The sequence below is a fragment of the Nerophis lumbriciformis genome, linkage group LG25, assembly GCF_033978685.3.
Source record: "Nerophis lumbriciformis linkage group LG25, RoL_Nlum_v2.1, whole genome shotgun sequence".
Taxonomy (NCBI): domain Eukaryota; kingdom Metazoa; phylum Chordata; class Actinopteri; order Syngnathiformes; family Syngnathidae; genus Nerophis; species Nerophis lumbriciformis.
In genome coordinates this window covers 40,078,421-40,092,728 of record NC_084572.2, presented here as the reverse complement: position 1 = coordinate 40,092,728, position 14,308 = coordinate 40,078,421, and the positions used below count along the sequence as shown (strand labels likewise).

The window sequence follows — 14,308 nt, the reverse complement described above, 5'->3', positions numbered from 1 at the left end:
ATGTAAACAACATTAGATGATATATATATTACTAACATGTACACAACATTAGATGATATATATATTACTAACATGTAAACATTAGATGATATATATATTAGCAACATGTAAACAACAAAAGGAGTCATTAGAAGACTTGGCGGTGAGTTAAATGAAGCATCAGAGCACACAAAGCAGCCTCTCCTTCATCAGCACAATTATTCCCACACAATCCAAGGTCAGGGTTGTAGTTTGAAGGACGACTCACGTGTAAGAATCATCTTCTTCTCCAGTTCACCTTCGCGCCAACAACATCCAACTTTATTCGGCGGGCTGGCAAAGTCCCGCCGGCCGCGCGGCACAAAGTACATCCATCTTGGAAGCGGACTGGGATGTGATATGTTGTGGTAAAAAGGAGTGACGGTAGTCCGCGTGGACGTGCTGATCCACGGCAGGAATGTGACTGAGACACGCAGCACAACTGCAGTGGTGAGACTCGGCTGTGGCTCCGCCCACTGACACGCCCACACACACACACGGACACGCCTCTACCCACACAGGAATGTGACCGAGGGAGGAGGAGTCAACATCCTGCGCTGTGGCTCCGCCCACACGCAGACACGCCCACACCCACACAGACACGCCCTCCACCTGGTGGAAGGGTCTGGAAAAGAGAGGCTGAAAAAGCGGAATTTTATGTCACGTGACTTGACGTCTTTATTGACATGTTGGAATAAAATGGAAAGTATTTCCATACTTTTATAAATAAAGGGGACCACAAAAAAATGTCATTATTATCTTTATTGTAACAACAAATGTTAGTGTATATCATACTTGCCAACCTTGACACCTCCGATTTCGGGAGGTGGGGTGGGGGCGTGGGGCGGGGGCGTGGTTAAGAGGGGAGGAGTATATTTACAGCTAGAATTCACCAAGTCAAGTATTTCATTTAAATATATATATATATATATATATATATATATATATATATATATATATAAGAAATACTTGACTTTCAGTGAATTCTAGCTATATATATTTCTTTTATTATATCATACTTGCCAACCTTGAGACCTCCGATTTCGGGAGGCGGGGGGTGGGGGCGTGGGGCGGGGCTAAGAGGGGAGGAGTATATTGACAGCTAGAATTCACCAAGTCAAGTATTTCATACATATTATATATATATATATATATATATATATATATATATATATATATATATATATATATATATATATATATATATATATATGTATGTGTGGGAAAAAAAATCACAAGACTATTTCATCTCTACAGGCCTGTTTCATGAGGGGGGGTACCCTCAATCATCAGGAGATTTTAATGGGAGCATTCGCATACCATGGTTTATATAGGGCACAGAGTGGGTGGGTACAGGCTGGCCTAGGGGCGTGGTGATTGGCTCATGTGTTACCTAGGAGGTGTTTCCGTCTATGGCGGCATGCTGTTACAATTTCGCTGCGCTTGTTGAGGGATGACAGGTCTGGACGGTAAATAATAAACAGTTTCTCTTTCAAGCATAGGTTGCATCTTTTATTACCACTATTGTAAGGTGTGCTGGATGCAAGAATTTGCCATGTTATTGAATATTCAACATTATTGTCTTTGAGGTCCCAAATGTGTTTGCTGAGTTCTGTGGTATTTCGCAGGTTTTTGTTCCTGAAAGAAGCCTTGTGATTGTTCCATCTGGTTTTGAATTCTCCCTCGGTTAATCCTACATATGTGTTGGATGTGTTAATGTCCTTGCGTATTACCTTAGATTGGTAGACAACTGATGTTTGTAAGCACCCCCCGTTGAGAGGGCAATCAGGTTCCTTTCGACAGTTACAGCCTTTGGAGTCGCTCTGTCTGGGGGCCGACGGCTCATTTGCAATTGTTTTGTTGTGGTTTGAGATGATTTGTCGTATATTGTTCATGCAGCTGTAGCTCAATTTAATGTTGTTCTTGTTGAATACTTTTCTTAGGGTGTTGTCTTTGGGAAAGTATTTGTCAATCAGATTGAGGAATTTGTGTCCAATGTTAGTTGAGACGTTTTTGCTGTATGGGGGGTTGTACCAGATGATGTCGTTTCGTTTTCTGTTCTTTTTTGGCTGGTTTCCTGGCGTGGGTTCATAGGTGAGGGTGAAATTGTATCCGCTTTCATCAAGGGCTTTTTGGTACGGGGGGGTTGCTTGGTCAAATTCAGTTTTGCTAGATGACAGCATCGATAGCCTTTTATTGATTCCGGTAGGTATTCTTTTCGTGGTGGTGGGTGGGTGGTTGCTGTCATGGTGCACGTATTGGAGTGTTGTGTTGGGTTTCGTGAATGGTTGGTAGCTGTTATTTCTCAGGTTGAAAGTGACGTCAAGGAAGTTGACGGTTTGCTTGTTGGCTTCAATCGTGATCCGTAGGCCGTTCTCTTTGAAAATTTGGCATATGCGCTTCTTGGTATTCTCGCTGCTCCTTGGCGAGGCGCGACACACTGCCAGTCCGTCATCACGGTAAATACCAAGGTTCAGGTTGAGGGTAGCGAGCTGGGAGAGGAGGAAACTCCCAACGAGTTCACACGTTTCTGCTCCGTCAAAACTTCCCATAGTGACGTCAAATGTTGCATTGTTCTTTTTTTGCCATGGTGTACTGTTGTGGATGAGAATGGAGTTTTTTGCGTGGATGATGATGTTTCTTTCGTTGCCTGTGATTGAGTCGTAGTCTGAGGCGAAGTCTAGTGCTTGAGTCAGTAGGTCTTGCGTGATGGAAGGGTAAAATTCCTCGATATCAAAGGAGATAAAGTTGTGCTGTTGTTTGTCTTGGATGTTGTTGAACCATTTGATTACAGCTGCTGTATTTCTCCATTGGTTGAGTGGTGTTTTGTCCTTGATTTTTGTGTTGACTCTGTCCAGGATTATTTTGCTGATTTTTCCTATTTCAGATTTAGTTGGGTTTATTAGTCGGCATGTTGGGTTATTTGCGAAGTTGGGTTTGTGGTCCTTCAATGTGATGAAGGCTTCCTTGTTGGCTGTGGCGTCCACCCTGTCCTCAATGTCCAGTTCAGCCGCGATCCTTTTATTTTCCAGGTGGATGTTCTGTAAGGTGTTGGGTTGCGCTTTTTTGTATGATTTGGTGATGCTTCTGTCCAGTAAGGTGTGGTGTTCTGGTATGTCCATTCTGTAGAAGTTTGTGGTTTTATCGGCAGCTATGATGAGGTTGTTTACTTTCTTGATGCGCTCCTTGTCATTTTTCAGCTTGGTGAGGAGTGGGTTGCGGATTGGCTTGAATTTGACTGATTGTATCATTTTGAGCATGTCATTCTCAAAATCCTTTAGTTCCCCAACTGTGGGTGGGTTCTTGGTAGATTTGAATCCGTAAGTTTTCTTTTGCGTTCCTTTTGTTTCAGGGTGGAGGAAAAAATGTGCTTTCCACCGCATCCTTCTTAGGAAATGTTCCGTCTTTTCTATGAGCCTTAGCTTGTAGTCATTCTGCGCGGGTATGGGAATGTTCTTCGTGGAGTAGTCGATGTTGAATTTTTCCATTTCTGATCGTCGTACAGTGCTCAACAAATGTCAATTTGGAGCGGATATATATATATATGTATGTATGTATGTATGTGTATATATATATATATATATATATATATATATATATATATATATATATATATATATATATATATACATACATATATATATATATGTATGTATGTATGTATGTATGTATGTATGTATGTATGTGTATATATATATATATATATATATATATATATATATATATATATATATATAAAGAACAGAAAACGGAACGACATCATCTGGTACAACCCCCCATACAGCAAAAACGTCTCAACGAACATTGGACACAAATTCCTCAATCTGATTGACAAACACTTTCCCAAAGACAACATCCTAAGAAAAGTATTCAACAAGAACAACATTAAATTGAGCTACAGCTGCATGAACAATATACGACAAATCATCTCAAACCACAACAAAGCAATTGCAAATGAGCCGTCGGCCCTCAGACAGAGCGACTCCAAAACCAACAAAGGATGTAATTGTCGAAAGAAACCTGATTGCCCCCTCAACGGGGGGTGCTTACAAACATCAGTTGTCTACCAATCTAAGGTAATACGCAAGGACATTAACACATCCGACACATATGTAGGATTAACCGAGGGAGAATTCAAAACCAGATGGAACAATCACAAGGCTTCTTTCAGGAACAAAAACCTGCGAAATACCACAGAACTCAGCAAACACATTTGGGACCTCAAAGACAATAATGTTGAATATTCAATAACATGGCAAATTCTTGCATCCAGCACACCTTACAATAGTGGTAATAAAAGATGCAACCTATGCTTGAAAGAGAAACTGTTTATTATTTACCGTCCAGACCTGTCATCCCTCAACAAGCGCAGCGAAATTGTAACAACATGCCGCCATAGACGGAAACACCTCCTAGGTAACACATGAGCCAATCACCACGCCCCTAGGCCAGCCTGTACCCACCCACTCTGTGCCCTATATAAACCATGGTATGCGAATGCTCCCATTAAAATCTCCTGACGATTGAGGGTACCCCCCCTCATGAAACAGGCCTGTAGAGATGAAATAGTCTTGTGATTTTTTTTCCCACACATACATATATTGCACTCTACTACGGTATCGAGCACTATTTTTTTGGATAACCTTATTAAGACATATATATATATATACATATATATATATATATATATATATATATATATATATATATATATATATATATGTATGTATGTATATGTATATATATATATATATATATATATATATATATATATATATATATATATATATATATATATATATATATATATACATACATCTACATCCTGAAAATATGCAAACAAAACTGTGTTTAGATAATTGTTACTACAAACTTGCATAAATAAATATTTAGTAATATAACATAACTTGGCTTCTGAGAGTTTCAAAATGTAATGAATAAAATGCTAAAGTTGTTGATAAACAAGCAATTATTTTAATAATTAAATATGGTCATTTTAAATGAATTATTATGATAATTTAAAATCAATTATTTCAAATATGTTTATTTTAATGTATAATTCTATGGCTAGATGTAATAAGGAGTCACGAAAAAATACAAATAAAAATACAATTAATTTTGATGTTTTTAGCAAAATATAGTAAAAATGTATTTAGTTTTTTTTTTAATTTAAATTAATAAATATATTTATTTTTAGGTAAAATAAACATAATAATACAATTTATCTCTAGTCTGGATGATTTAGTTCTTGTCACCCTGTTGTCCTCCCGTCATGAAAAAAGGCTGTCCTCACTCAGGTCCGCGTGGCTTCCAGCTCCGGCTGAAAATCGGGAGATTTTCGGGAGAATATTTGTCCCGGGAGTTTTTCGGGAGAGGCGCTGGATTTCGGGAGTTTCCCGGAAAATTCGGGAGGGTTGGCAAGTATGTATTATATATATATATATATATATATATATATATATATATATATATATATATATATATATACTATATATATATATATATATATATATATATATATATATATATATATATATACTATATATATATATATTATATATATATATATATATATATATATAAAAGAAATACTTGAATTTCAGTGTTCATTTATTTACACATATACACACACATAACACTCATCTACTCATTGTTGAGTTAAGGGTTGAAATGTCCATCCTTGTTCTATTCTCTGTCACTATTTTTCGAAACCATGCTGAACACCCTCTCTGATGATGCGTTGCTGTGTGGCACGCACAAAAGTGCTTTCATCAAATGCACTGGATGGCAGTATTGTCCAGTTTAAGAGTGTCACAACATTGCTGTTTACGGCAGACAAACTGCTTTACGGTAGACGAAAACGTGACTGCTGTTGTTGTGTGTTGTTGCCGCGCTGGGAGGACGTTAATGAAACTGCCTAACAATAAACCCACATAAGAAACCAAGAACTCGCCCTCCATCATTCTACATTCGTAACGTGATTGGGCAGGCACGCCGTTTATAATGTGGGAAAGCGGACTCAGGTCCGCATGGAGCTGGAGGGGGCGTGGCCTCCAGCTCCGCCTGAATTTCGGGAGATTTTCGGGAAAAATTTTGTCCTGGGAGGTTTTCGGGAGAGCCGCTGAATTTCTGGAGTCTCCTGGAAAATCTGGGAGGGTTGGCAAGTATGGTGTACATGAAACATATGTTTATTATTGTCATTTAGTCCTTCAATAAAATGTTGAACATACTAGACAACTTGTCTTTTAGTAGTAAGTAAACAAACAAAGACTCCTAATTAGTCGTATGCAGTAACATATTGTGTCATTTATACACCTATTATTTTCTACACATTATGAGGGACAAACTGTAAAAAATGGATTATTAATCTACTTGTTCATTTACTGTTAATATCTGCTTATTTTCTCTTTTAACATGTTCTATCTACACTTCTGTTCAAATGTAATAATCACTTATTCTTCTCTTCTTTGATACTTGACATTCGTTTTGGATGATACCACACATTTAGGTATGGATGTGATACCAAGTAGTTACAGGATCATACATTGGTCATATTCAAAGTCCTCATGTGTCCAGGGACATATCACCTGACTTTATAAACATAATGTGGAAAAAAAAGTAATAAAAATATTGATGTAATCATAGTAGTATTGACTAGATACGCTCTTGTACTTGGTATCATTACAGTGGATGTCAGGTGTAGATCCACCCATGGCATTTGTTTACATTGTGACGGTGGTGAGCTATTGTATCCTCCTACGGTGTGTAGTGAAGCATGTTTAGATATTCCTTATAAGAAACCTACTTTATTTGTCGCCATGGAGACCAGGATTAGTGATTTACAAGTAGCTAAAACACTGTGGATGGACGTTAGCCATGTGTTAAAGCAGCTCTTCCTGAGGGTGTTTCAGTGTTATAACTTCACCTTTATCTTGACTTTCTACACCAAAATGCGTCCATTCTCCCTTTTCTGTCCACACACTGGCATAACACAAACAGAGAAAAACATTAAAAATTAAAGCTGCAAGCAGCATTGGTCGGGCCCGCGTATTAGGCAGGTGCTAGTCCTAAGTGTCCCAATACTTTTGTCCAGTTGTAGTTCTTAGTGTCCCAATACTTTTGTCAAGTTGTAGTCCTAAGTGTCCCAATACTTTTGTCCAGTGTAGGTGTCCCAATACTTTTGTCCAGTATTATTCCTAAGTGTCCCAATACTTATGTCCAGTTGTTGTCCTAAGTGTCCCAATACTTTTGTCTACTGTTTGTCCGAAGTGTCCCAATACTTTCATCCAGTTTTCGTCCTAACTGTCCCAATACTTTTGTCCAGTGGTAGTCATAAGTGTCCCAATACTTTTGTCTACTTTTAGTCTGAAGTGTCCCAAGACTTTTGTGTAGTGTACCTACCTTGTCTGCATTGTGTGGGCACGTTGGTGCTTCCTGCTTTTAAGCAGCCATCTTAAAAAAACAGCAGCGCAACAGCAACAGCGCAGAGTTTCTTTGAAGGCTCATAAAATCAAAACCGGAGCAGGTAGAAAAACGCTGTTCTGTACTTTTAATCACAAGGGTTCAATCTCTCTCCTGTGTTAGTTTGAAGCCGAAACGACAAACGCGCTCAGAGGAGATAATGTTTGAAGGAAGGTGACCGGTTTTTACAAAAATGTTGTTTTGAAGGGGGAATAGCAAACTTCCTGTTGATTTTTGCTGGGGGTTGTCAATTTATGAAATGTAGGTCTAAGTGAGACCTACATAGAGGTTTTTGTTTCATGTCTCTCTGACCTTCCCAGTGGGAGTTACAGGCAGTTTTGTCAGTTTTTTCATCCGAGGAGCAGTTTTTTGTGCGTTTTATTAAAAAATTGCGCTAGAGCACAATTTTGAGATTTGGGGCTAGGTTTTTTTATAAGATCACAATTTTTGCCAGTCCTGATGTGTGCGTTCAGTTTGGTGAGTTTTGAAGCATGTTAAGGGGGTCAAATTACAGCTCAAAGAGGCAAAAGTGACTGTTTTTAGTACTTTTTTGTCTTGAAGGGGGAATTGCCAACTTCTTGTTGATTTTTGCCCGAGGATGTACAACTATGAAAGGTAGGTGTAAGTCAGACCTACATAGAGGTTTTTGTTTCATGTCTCTCCGACCTTCCTAGTGGGAGTTACAGGCAGTCTATTTTTTTTTCCTAGGGGGCGCTAGAGCGCAATTTAGAGTTTTTTTTTTTTTTTTTTTTAAAAAGGTAATTTTCGCAGGTCCTGATGTGTGGGTCAAATATGGTGAGTTTTGAAGCATGTTAAGTGGGTCAAATTACAGTTTAATGTGGCGGCGGAAGAATAAGAAAGAATAATAAAGAATAAAACGTTACAAATTCAATAGGTCCTTATGGCCCATTGTATAAGGACTCCCTTTGGGAGTCCTTATACAATGGGCCATGCGGGCCCTAATAATTAAAACTTATAGATAGATTTTTAGTAAAAAAAAAAAAAATACTAATGAATTCAAATCAATGTTAAGAATTATTGACCTATTTATGATTTTATTCCAACACTTTGAAGCCTTAATTGATGTATTTTTCTTCCCTAATTGTCATAATGTTTAGTTTTTATTCAATACTTTTCAAACAACACCGACAGAAACACTGAGAAGAAATGCTTTCGTTTGTGCTATGGCGCCACCTTTTGGACGTGTTTGCTCACTGCAGGCGCTGCGGGTTCAACATGCACGTCCTGCTTCGTGCCTTGAACCGGAAGTAAAGCCGCCCATAGCCTTCCTGCTCGAAAGGACTCTTTCCTCATCACTCCCAGCAATCTTTGTACCTTTTACAATATAACTACAACAATTTGTACTCACCAACGTGTGACGTCTGTAGGAGTGTTTTCATGCATACATTACATACGTAATATCATCTAACTAGCGTCATTAGCGAATATGCTAACGCGTTTACAAGTGTAAATATTAATAACTTTCAATGCCATTTTTTGTCTGGTTTCAGTTTTGAAAATTCAGACTGTCAGCGTGGAGTTATTGAGTCTGTTTAGCTGATTGGAGAGCTAGCTTGCGCAGCTAGTGAGTCCATGACCATGACTTCTGTTTTGTTTGATCAGCCGTTTTACTGCCCTGTTACAAACACCAGTTAAGGTATGTAAATAAACATTTACAGAATCTTCCTGTGTAAATAACTCATTTCACAATGTATACATTAGCGAATATGCTATTATTAACTTATAACGGCATTCTTTTTGTATTGTTTCACTTCCACAAGTTCCTCAGTAAATTCAGCAAAACGTCAGCGTGGAGTTATTGAGTCTGTTTAGCTGATTGGAGAGCTAGCTTGCGCAGCTAGTGAGTCCATGACCATGACTTCTGTTTTGTTTGATCAGCCGTTTTACTGCCCTGTTACAAACACCAGTTAAAGTATGTAAATAAACATTTACAGAATCTTCCTGTGTAAATAACTCATTTCACAATGTATACATTAGCGAATATGCTATCACGTTTACGAGCGACTGTGTTAGTATTATTAACTTATAACGGCATTCTTTTTGTATTGTTTCACTTTCACAAATTCCTCAGTAAATTCAGAGTGTCAGTGTGGAGTTATTGAGTCTGTTTAGCTGATTGGAGAGCTAGCTTACGCAACTAGTGGGTCCATGACCATGACTTCTGTTTTGTTTAATCAGCCGTTTTACTGCCTTGTTACAAACACCAGTTAAGGTATGTAAATAAACATTTACATAATCTTCCTGTGTAAACAACTCATTTCACAATGTATACATTAGCGAATATTCTATCACGTTTACAAGTGACTGTGTTAGTATTATTAACTTATAACGGCATTCTTTTTGTATTGTTTCACTTTCACAAGTTCCTCAGTAAATTCAGCAAAACGTCAGCGTGGAGTTATTGAGTCTGTTTAGCTGACTGGAGAGCTAGCTTGCGCAGCTAGTGAGTCCATGACCATGACTTCTGTTTTGTTTGATCAGCCGTTTTACTGCCTTGTTACAAACACCAGTTAAGGTATGTAAATAAACATTTACAGAATCTTCCTGTGTAAATAACTCATTTCACAATGTATACATTAGCGAATATGCTATCACGTTTACGAGCGACTGTGTTAGTATTATTAACTTATAACGGCATTCTTTTTGTATTGTTTCACTTTCACAAGTTCCTCAGCAAATTCAGCAAAACGTCAGCGTGGAGTTATTGAGTCTGTTTAGCTGACTGGAGAGCTAGCTTGCGCAGCTAGTGAGTCCATGACCATGACTTCTGTTTTGTTTGATCATCCGTTTTACTGCCCTGTTACAAACACCAGTTAAGGTATGTAAATAAACATTTACAGAATCTTCCTGTGTAAATAACTCATTTCACAATGTATACATTAGCGAATATGCTATCACGTTTACGAGCGACTGTGTTAGTATTATTAACTTATAACGGCATTCTTTTTGTATTGTTTCACTTTCACAAGTTCCTCAGTAAATTCAGAGTGTCAGTGTGGAGTTATTGAGTCTGTTTAGCTGATTGGAGAGCTAGCTTACGCAGCTAGTGGGTCCATGGCCATGACTTCTGTTTTGTTTGATCAACCATTTTACTGCCCTGTTACAAACACCAGTTAAGGTATGTAAATAAACATTTACATAATCTTCCTGTGTAAACAACTCATTTCACTATATATATATATATATATATATATATATATATATATATACATACATATATATATATATATATATATATATATATACACACACATATATATATATATATATATATATATATATATATATATATATATATATATATATATATATATATATATATATATATATATATCTCACACCAACTCATAGCGGTGACGTTTGTACCTCAAATTTTAGCCTGAGCTTAAACAACAAAAGTATTTTTTAATCAAGATTTGGAGCAAATGCAAGGAGTTCTTCATTTGTGAGCGTGTTTGTTTGTACACAGAATAATAAAGTGGATGCCTTGAAGTGGTTGCAAACATCATTTGACATGATTTATGAGTCATTTGGAGAGAGGCACGTTGGCCCCTCACATGTTTCACGTTTAAATAGATGACATGTTTGTCTGCTCTAATTAAGAACACATTTCTCCTCTCGTGCTCAGGGACGTTGCTCTCTTTGGATCTTCCCTCACTTACTTCCAAAGGCATGGAGAGAAAGTTATATTCAGCATAAATTAATGCTAAAATCTCCTTCTATGCATCTTCTAACGCTTATACAAAGTGGGGCTGCGGGGGCAGCAGCCGAAGCAGAGAAGTCCAGACTTCCATGACATGTCTTTGACACTCAGACAGGAAGGAACATAGTTGTGTCTGGATAAGAAGGCTCAAAAGGTGTGGCAATGGAAGACGGAGGCTGAGAGTTGACAATAATAACAGAGAAAAGGAATGGAATGTACTAGAAAGACGGTTACATGAGTCACTTCGTGTAAGTATGAGCAATAATGTCACTCTGTCATTAAAGTTTAGAGAGAAAATAACATTTTTACGAGTATTGGCAGGTCACTTTTTTTTATTTCCCACTAGAACACACTTACAGGCGGGAACAAGAAGAAGAATTTTAACTTATAAACTAACAATGAACTAACTTATAAACTAACAATGAACTAACTTATAAACTAACAATGAACTAACTTATAAACTAACAATGAACTAACTTATAAACTAACAATGAACTAACTTATAAACTAACAATAAAGGACGCAAGCAGCACTTTAAAACATAGCTTCAAGCCGGCTAGCGGCTAACATCCATCTGCAGTGTTTTAGCTACTTCTAAATCACTAATCCTGGTCTCCGTGGCAACAAATAAAGTAAGTTTCTTACAAGTAGCATTATCACTGGAGGAGGAGGAATATCTAAACATGCTTCACTACACACCGTAGGAGGATACAATAGCTCACTGGCATCACAATGTAAACAAACGCCATGGGTGGATCGACACCTGACATCCACTGTAACGATATCAAGTACAGGAGTGTATCTAGTTGATACTACTATGATTACCTCAATATTTTTTGGCATCACACATTTTTCTTTCGTGTTTTTTAAATTCACATTATGTTTATAAAGTCAGGTGATATGTCCCTGGACACATGAGGACTTTGAATATGACCAATGTATGATCCTGTAACTACTTGGTATCACATCCATACCTAAATGTGTGGTATCATCCACAACTAATGTCAAGTATGAAAGAAGAGAAGAATAAGTGATTATTACATTTGAACAGAAGTGTAGATAGAACATGTTCAAACAGAAAATAAGCAGATATTAACAGTAAATGAACAAGTAGATTAATAATCCATTTTTTACAGTTTGTCCCTCATAATGTGTATAAAATAATAGGTGTATAAATGACACAATATGTTACTGCATACGACTAATTAGGAGTCTTTGTTTGTTTACTTACTACTAAAAGACAAGTTGACTATTTTATTGAAGGACTAAATGAGAATAATAAACATATGTTTCATGTACACTAACATGTTTTGTTACAATAAAGACAATAATGACATTTTTTGGTGGTCCCCTTTATTTAGAAAAGTACTGAAAAGTATGGAAACACATTTTGGTACCGGTACCAGTACCAACATATTGGTATGGAAACACACACACACACACACACACACACACACACACACACACACACACACACACACACACACACACACACACACACACACACACACACACAACTTCTTATATCACAGGTGTCAAACCCGAGGCCCGAGGGTCAGACCTGACCCGCCCCTTTGGTTATTGTGGCCTGTGAATAACAAACGTCAATAAAGTACCTTATCTTATCTTATCTTTTCTTAAAAAAATATATTTGATCTTTTTGTTTCGACAGAAAAAAAAATACATGTACTAATGTCTAGTGTGTTCAACATTTTATTGAAGGACTACATGACAATAATAAACATATGTTTCATGTATCAAAATAAGGCAAATCATTTATTATGAAAAGTATGAAAATGGTAGCAGTGAAATATTGTCTCTGGCACCAGACTAGTAAATCAACTATAGCATACTAGCAGCATCACCTTTCACCCCACACATACTCATCTGGACGGGAGGAAAAGAAGGAAAGAAGGAAAAGAAGGAAAGGGAGGAAAGGGAGGAAAAGAAGGAAAGAAGGAAAAGAAGGAAAGGGAGGAAAGGGAGGAAAAGAAGGAAAGAAGGAAAGGGAGGAAAAGAAGGAAAGTGAGGAAAATAAGGAAAATAAGGAAAGGGAGGAAAAGAAGGAAAAGAAGGAAAGGGAGGAAAAGAAGGAAAAGAAGGAAAGGGAGGAAAAGAAGGAAAGGGAGGAAAGGGAGGAAAAGAAGGAAAAGAAGGAAAGTGAGGAAAAGAAGGAAAGTGAGGAAAAGAAGGAAAAGAAGGAAAGGGAGGAAAAGAAGGAAAAGAAGGAAAGTGAGGAAAAGAAGGAAAAGAAGGAAAGAAGGAAAGGGAGGAAAGGGAGGAAAGGGAGGAAAGGGAGGAAAAGAAGGAAAGAAGGAAAGGGAGGAAAAGAAGGAAAGTGAGGAAAATAAGGAAAATAAGGAAAGGGAGGAAAAGAAGGAAAAGAAGGAAAGGGAGGAAAAGAAGGAAAAGAAGGAAAGGGAGGAAAAGAAGGAAAGTGAGGAAAGGGAGGAAAAGAAGGAAAAGAAGGAAAGTGAGGAAAAGAAGGAAAGTGAGGAAAAGAAGGAAAAGAAGGAAAGGGAGGAAAAGAAGGAAAGTGAGGAAAGGGAGGAAAAGAAGGAAAAGAAGGAAAGTGAGGAAAAGAAGGAAAGTGAGGAAAAGAAGGAAAAGAAGGAAAGAAGGAAAGGGAGGAAAGGAAGGAAAGACAGGAAAAGAAGGAAAAGAAGGAAAGTGAGGAAAAGAAGGAAAAGAAGGAAAGGGAGGAAAAGAAGGAAAAGAAGGAAAGGGAGGAAAAGAAGGAAAGTGAGGAAAAGAAGGAAAAGAAGGAAAGTGAGGAAAAGAAGGAAAGTGAGGAAAAGAAGGAAAAGAAGGAAAATAAGGAAAGAAGGAAAGGGAGGAAAGGAAGGAAAGACAGGAAAAGAAGGAAAAGAAGGAAAGTGAGGAAAAGAAGGAAAAGAAGGAAAAGAAGGAAAGGGAGGAAAAGAAGGAAAAGAAGGAAAAGTGAGGAAAAGAAGGAAAAGTGAGGAAAAGAAGGAAAAGAAGGAAAAGTGAGGAAAAGAAGGAAAAGTGAGGAAAAGAAGGAAACGAAGGAAAGGGAGGAAAAGAAGGAAAGTGAGGAACAGAAGGAAAAGAAGGAAAAGAAGGAAAGGGAAGAAAGTAAGGAAA

The 14,308-nt window shown here is 37.6% G+C and overlaps 1 protein-coding gene across 4 annotated transcripts in view; it reads right to left on the bottom strand.

The window, feature by feature from the left end:
- The window catches only part of dlc1 (DLC1 Rho GTPase activating protein), a 222,371-nt gene that overhangs the window by 86,231 nt on the left and 121,832 nt on the right, over positions 1–14,308 (bottom strand). The window contains exon 1 of one of the 4 annotated variants that reach the window (XM_061984399.1): positions 248–422. The exons of the other annotated variants lie outside the window; for them this stretch is intronic. Coding sequence (XP_061840383.1) covers positions 248–350 — 103 coding nt within the window. The 5' untranslated portion in view covers positions 351–422. Of the gene's footprint in view, positions 1–247; positions 423–14,308 lie in introns of those variants that run through there. 4 annotated transcript variants of the gene reach the window in all.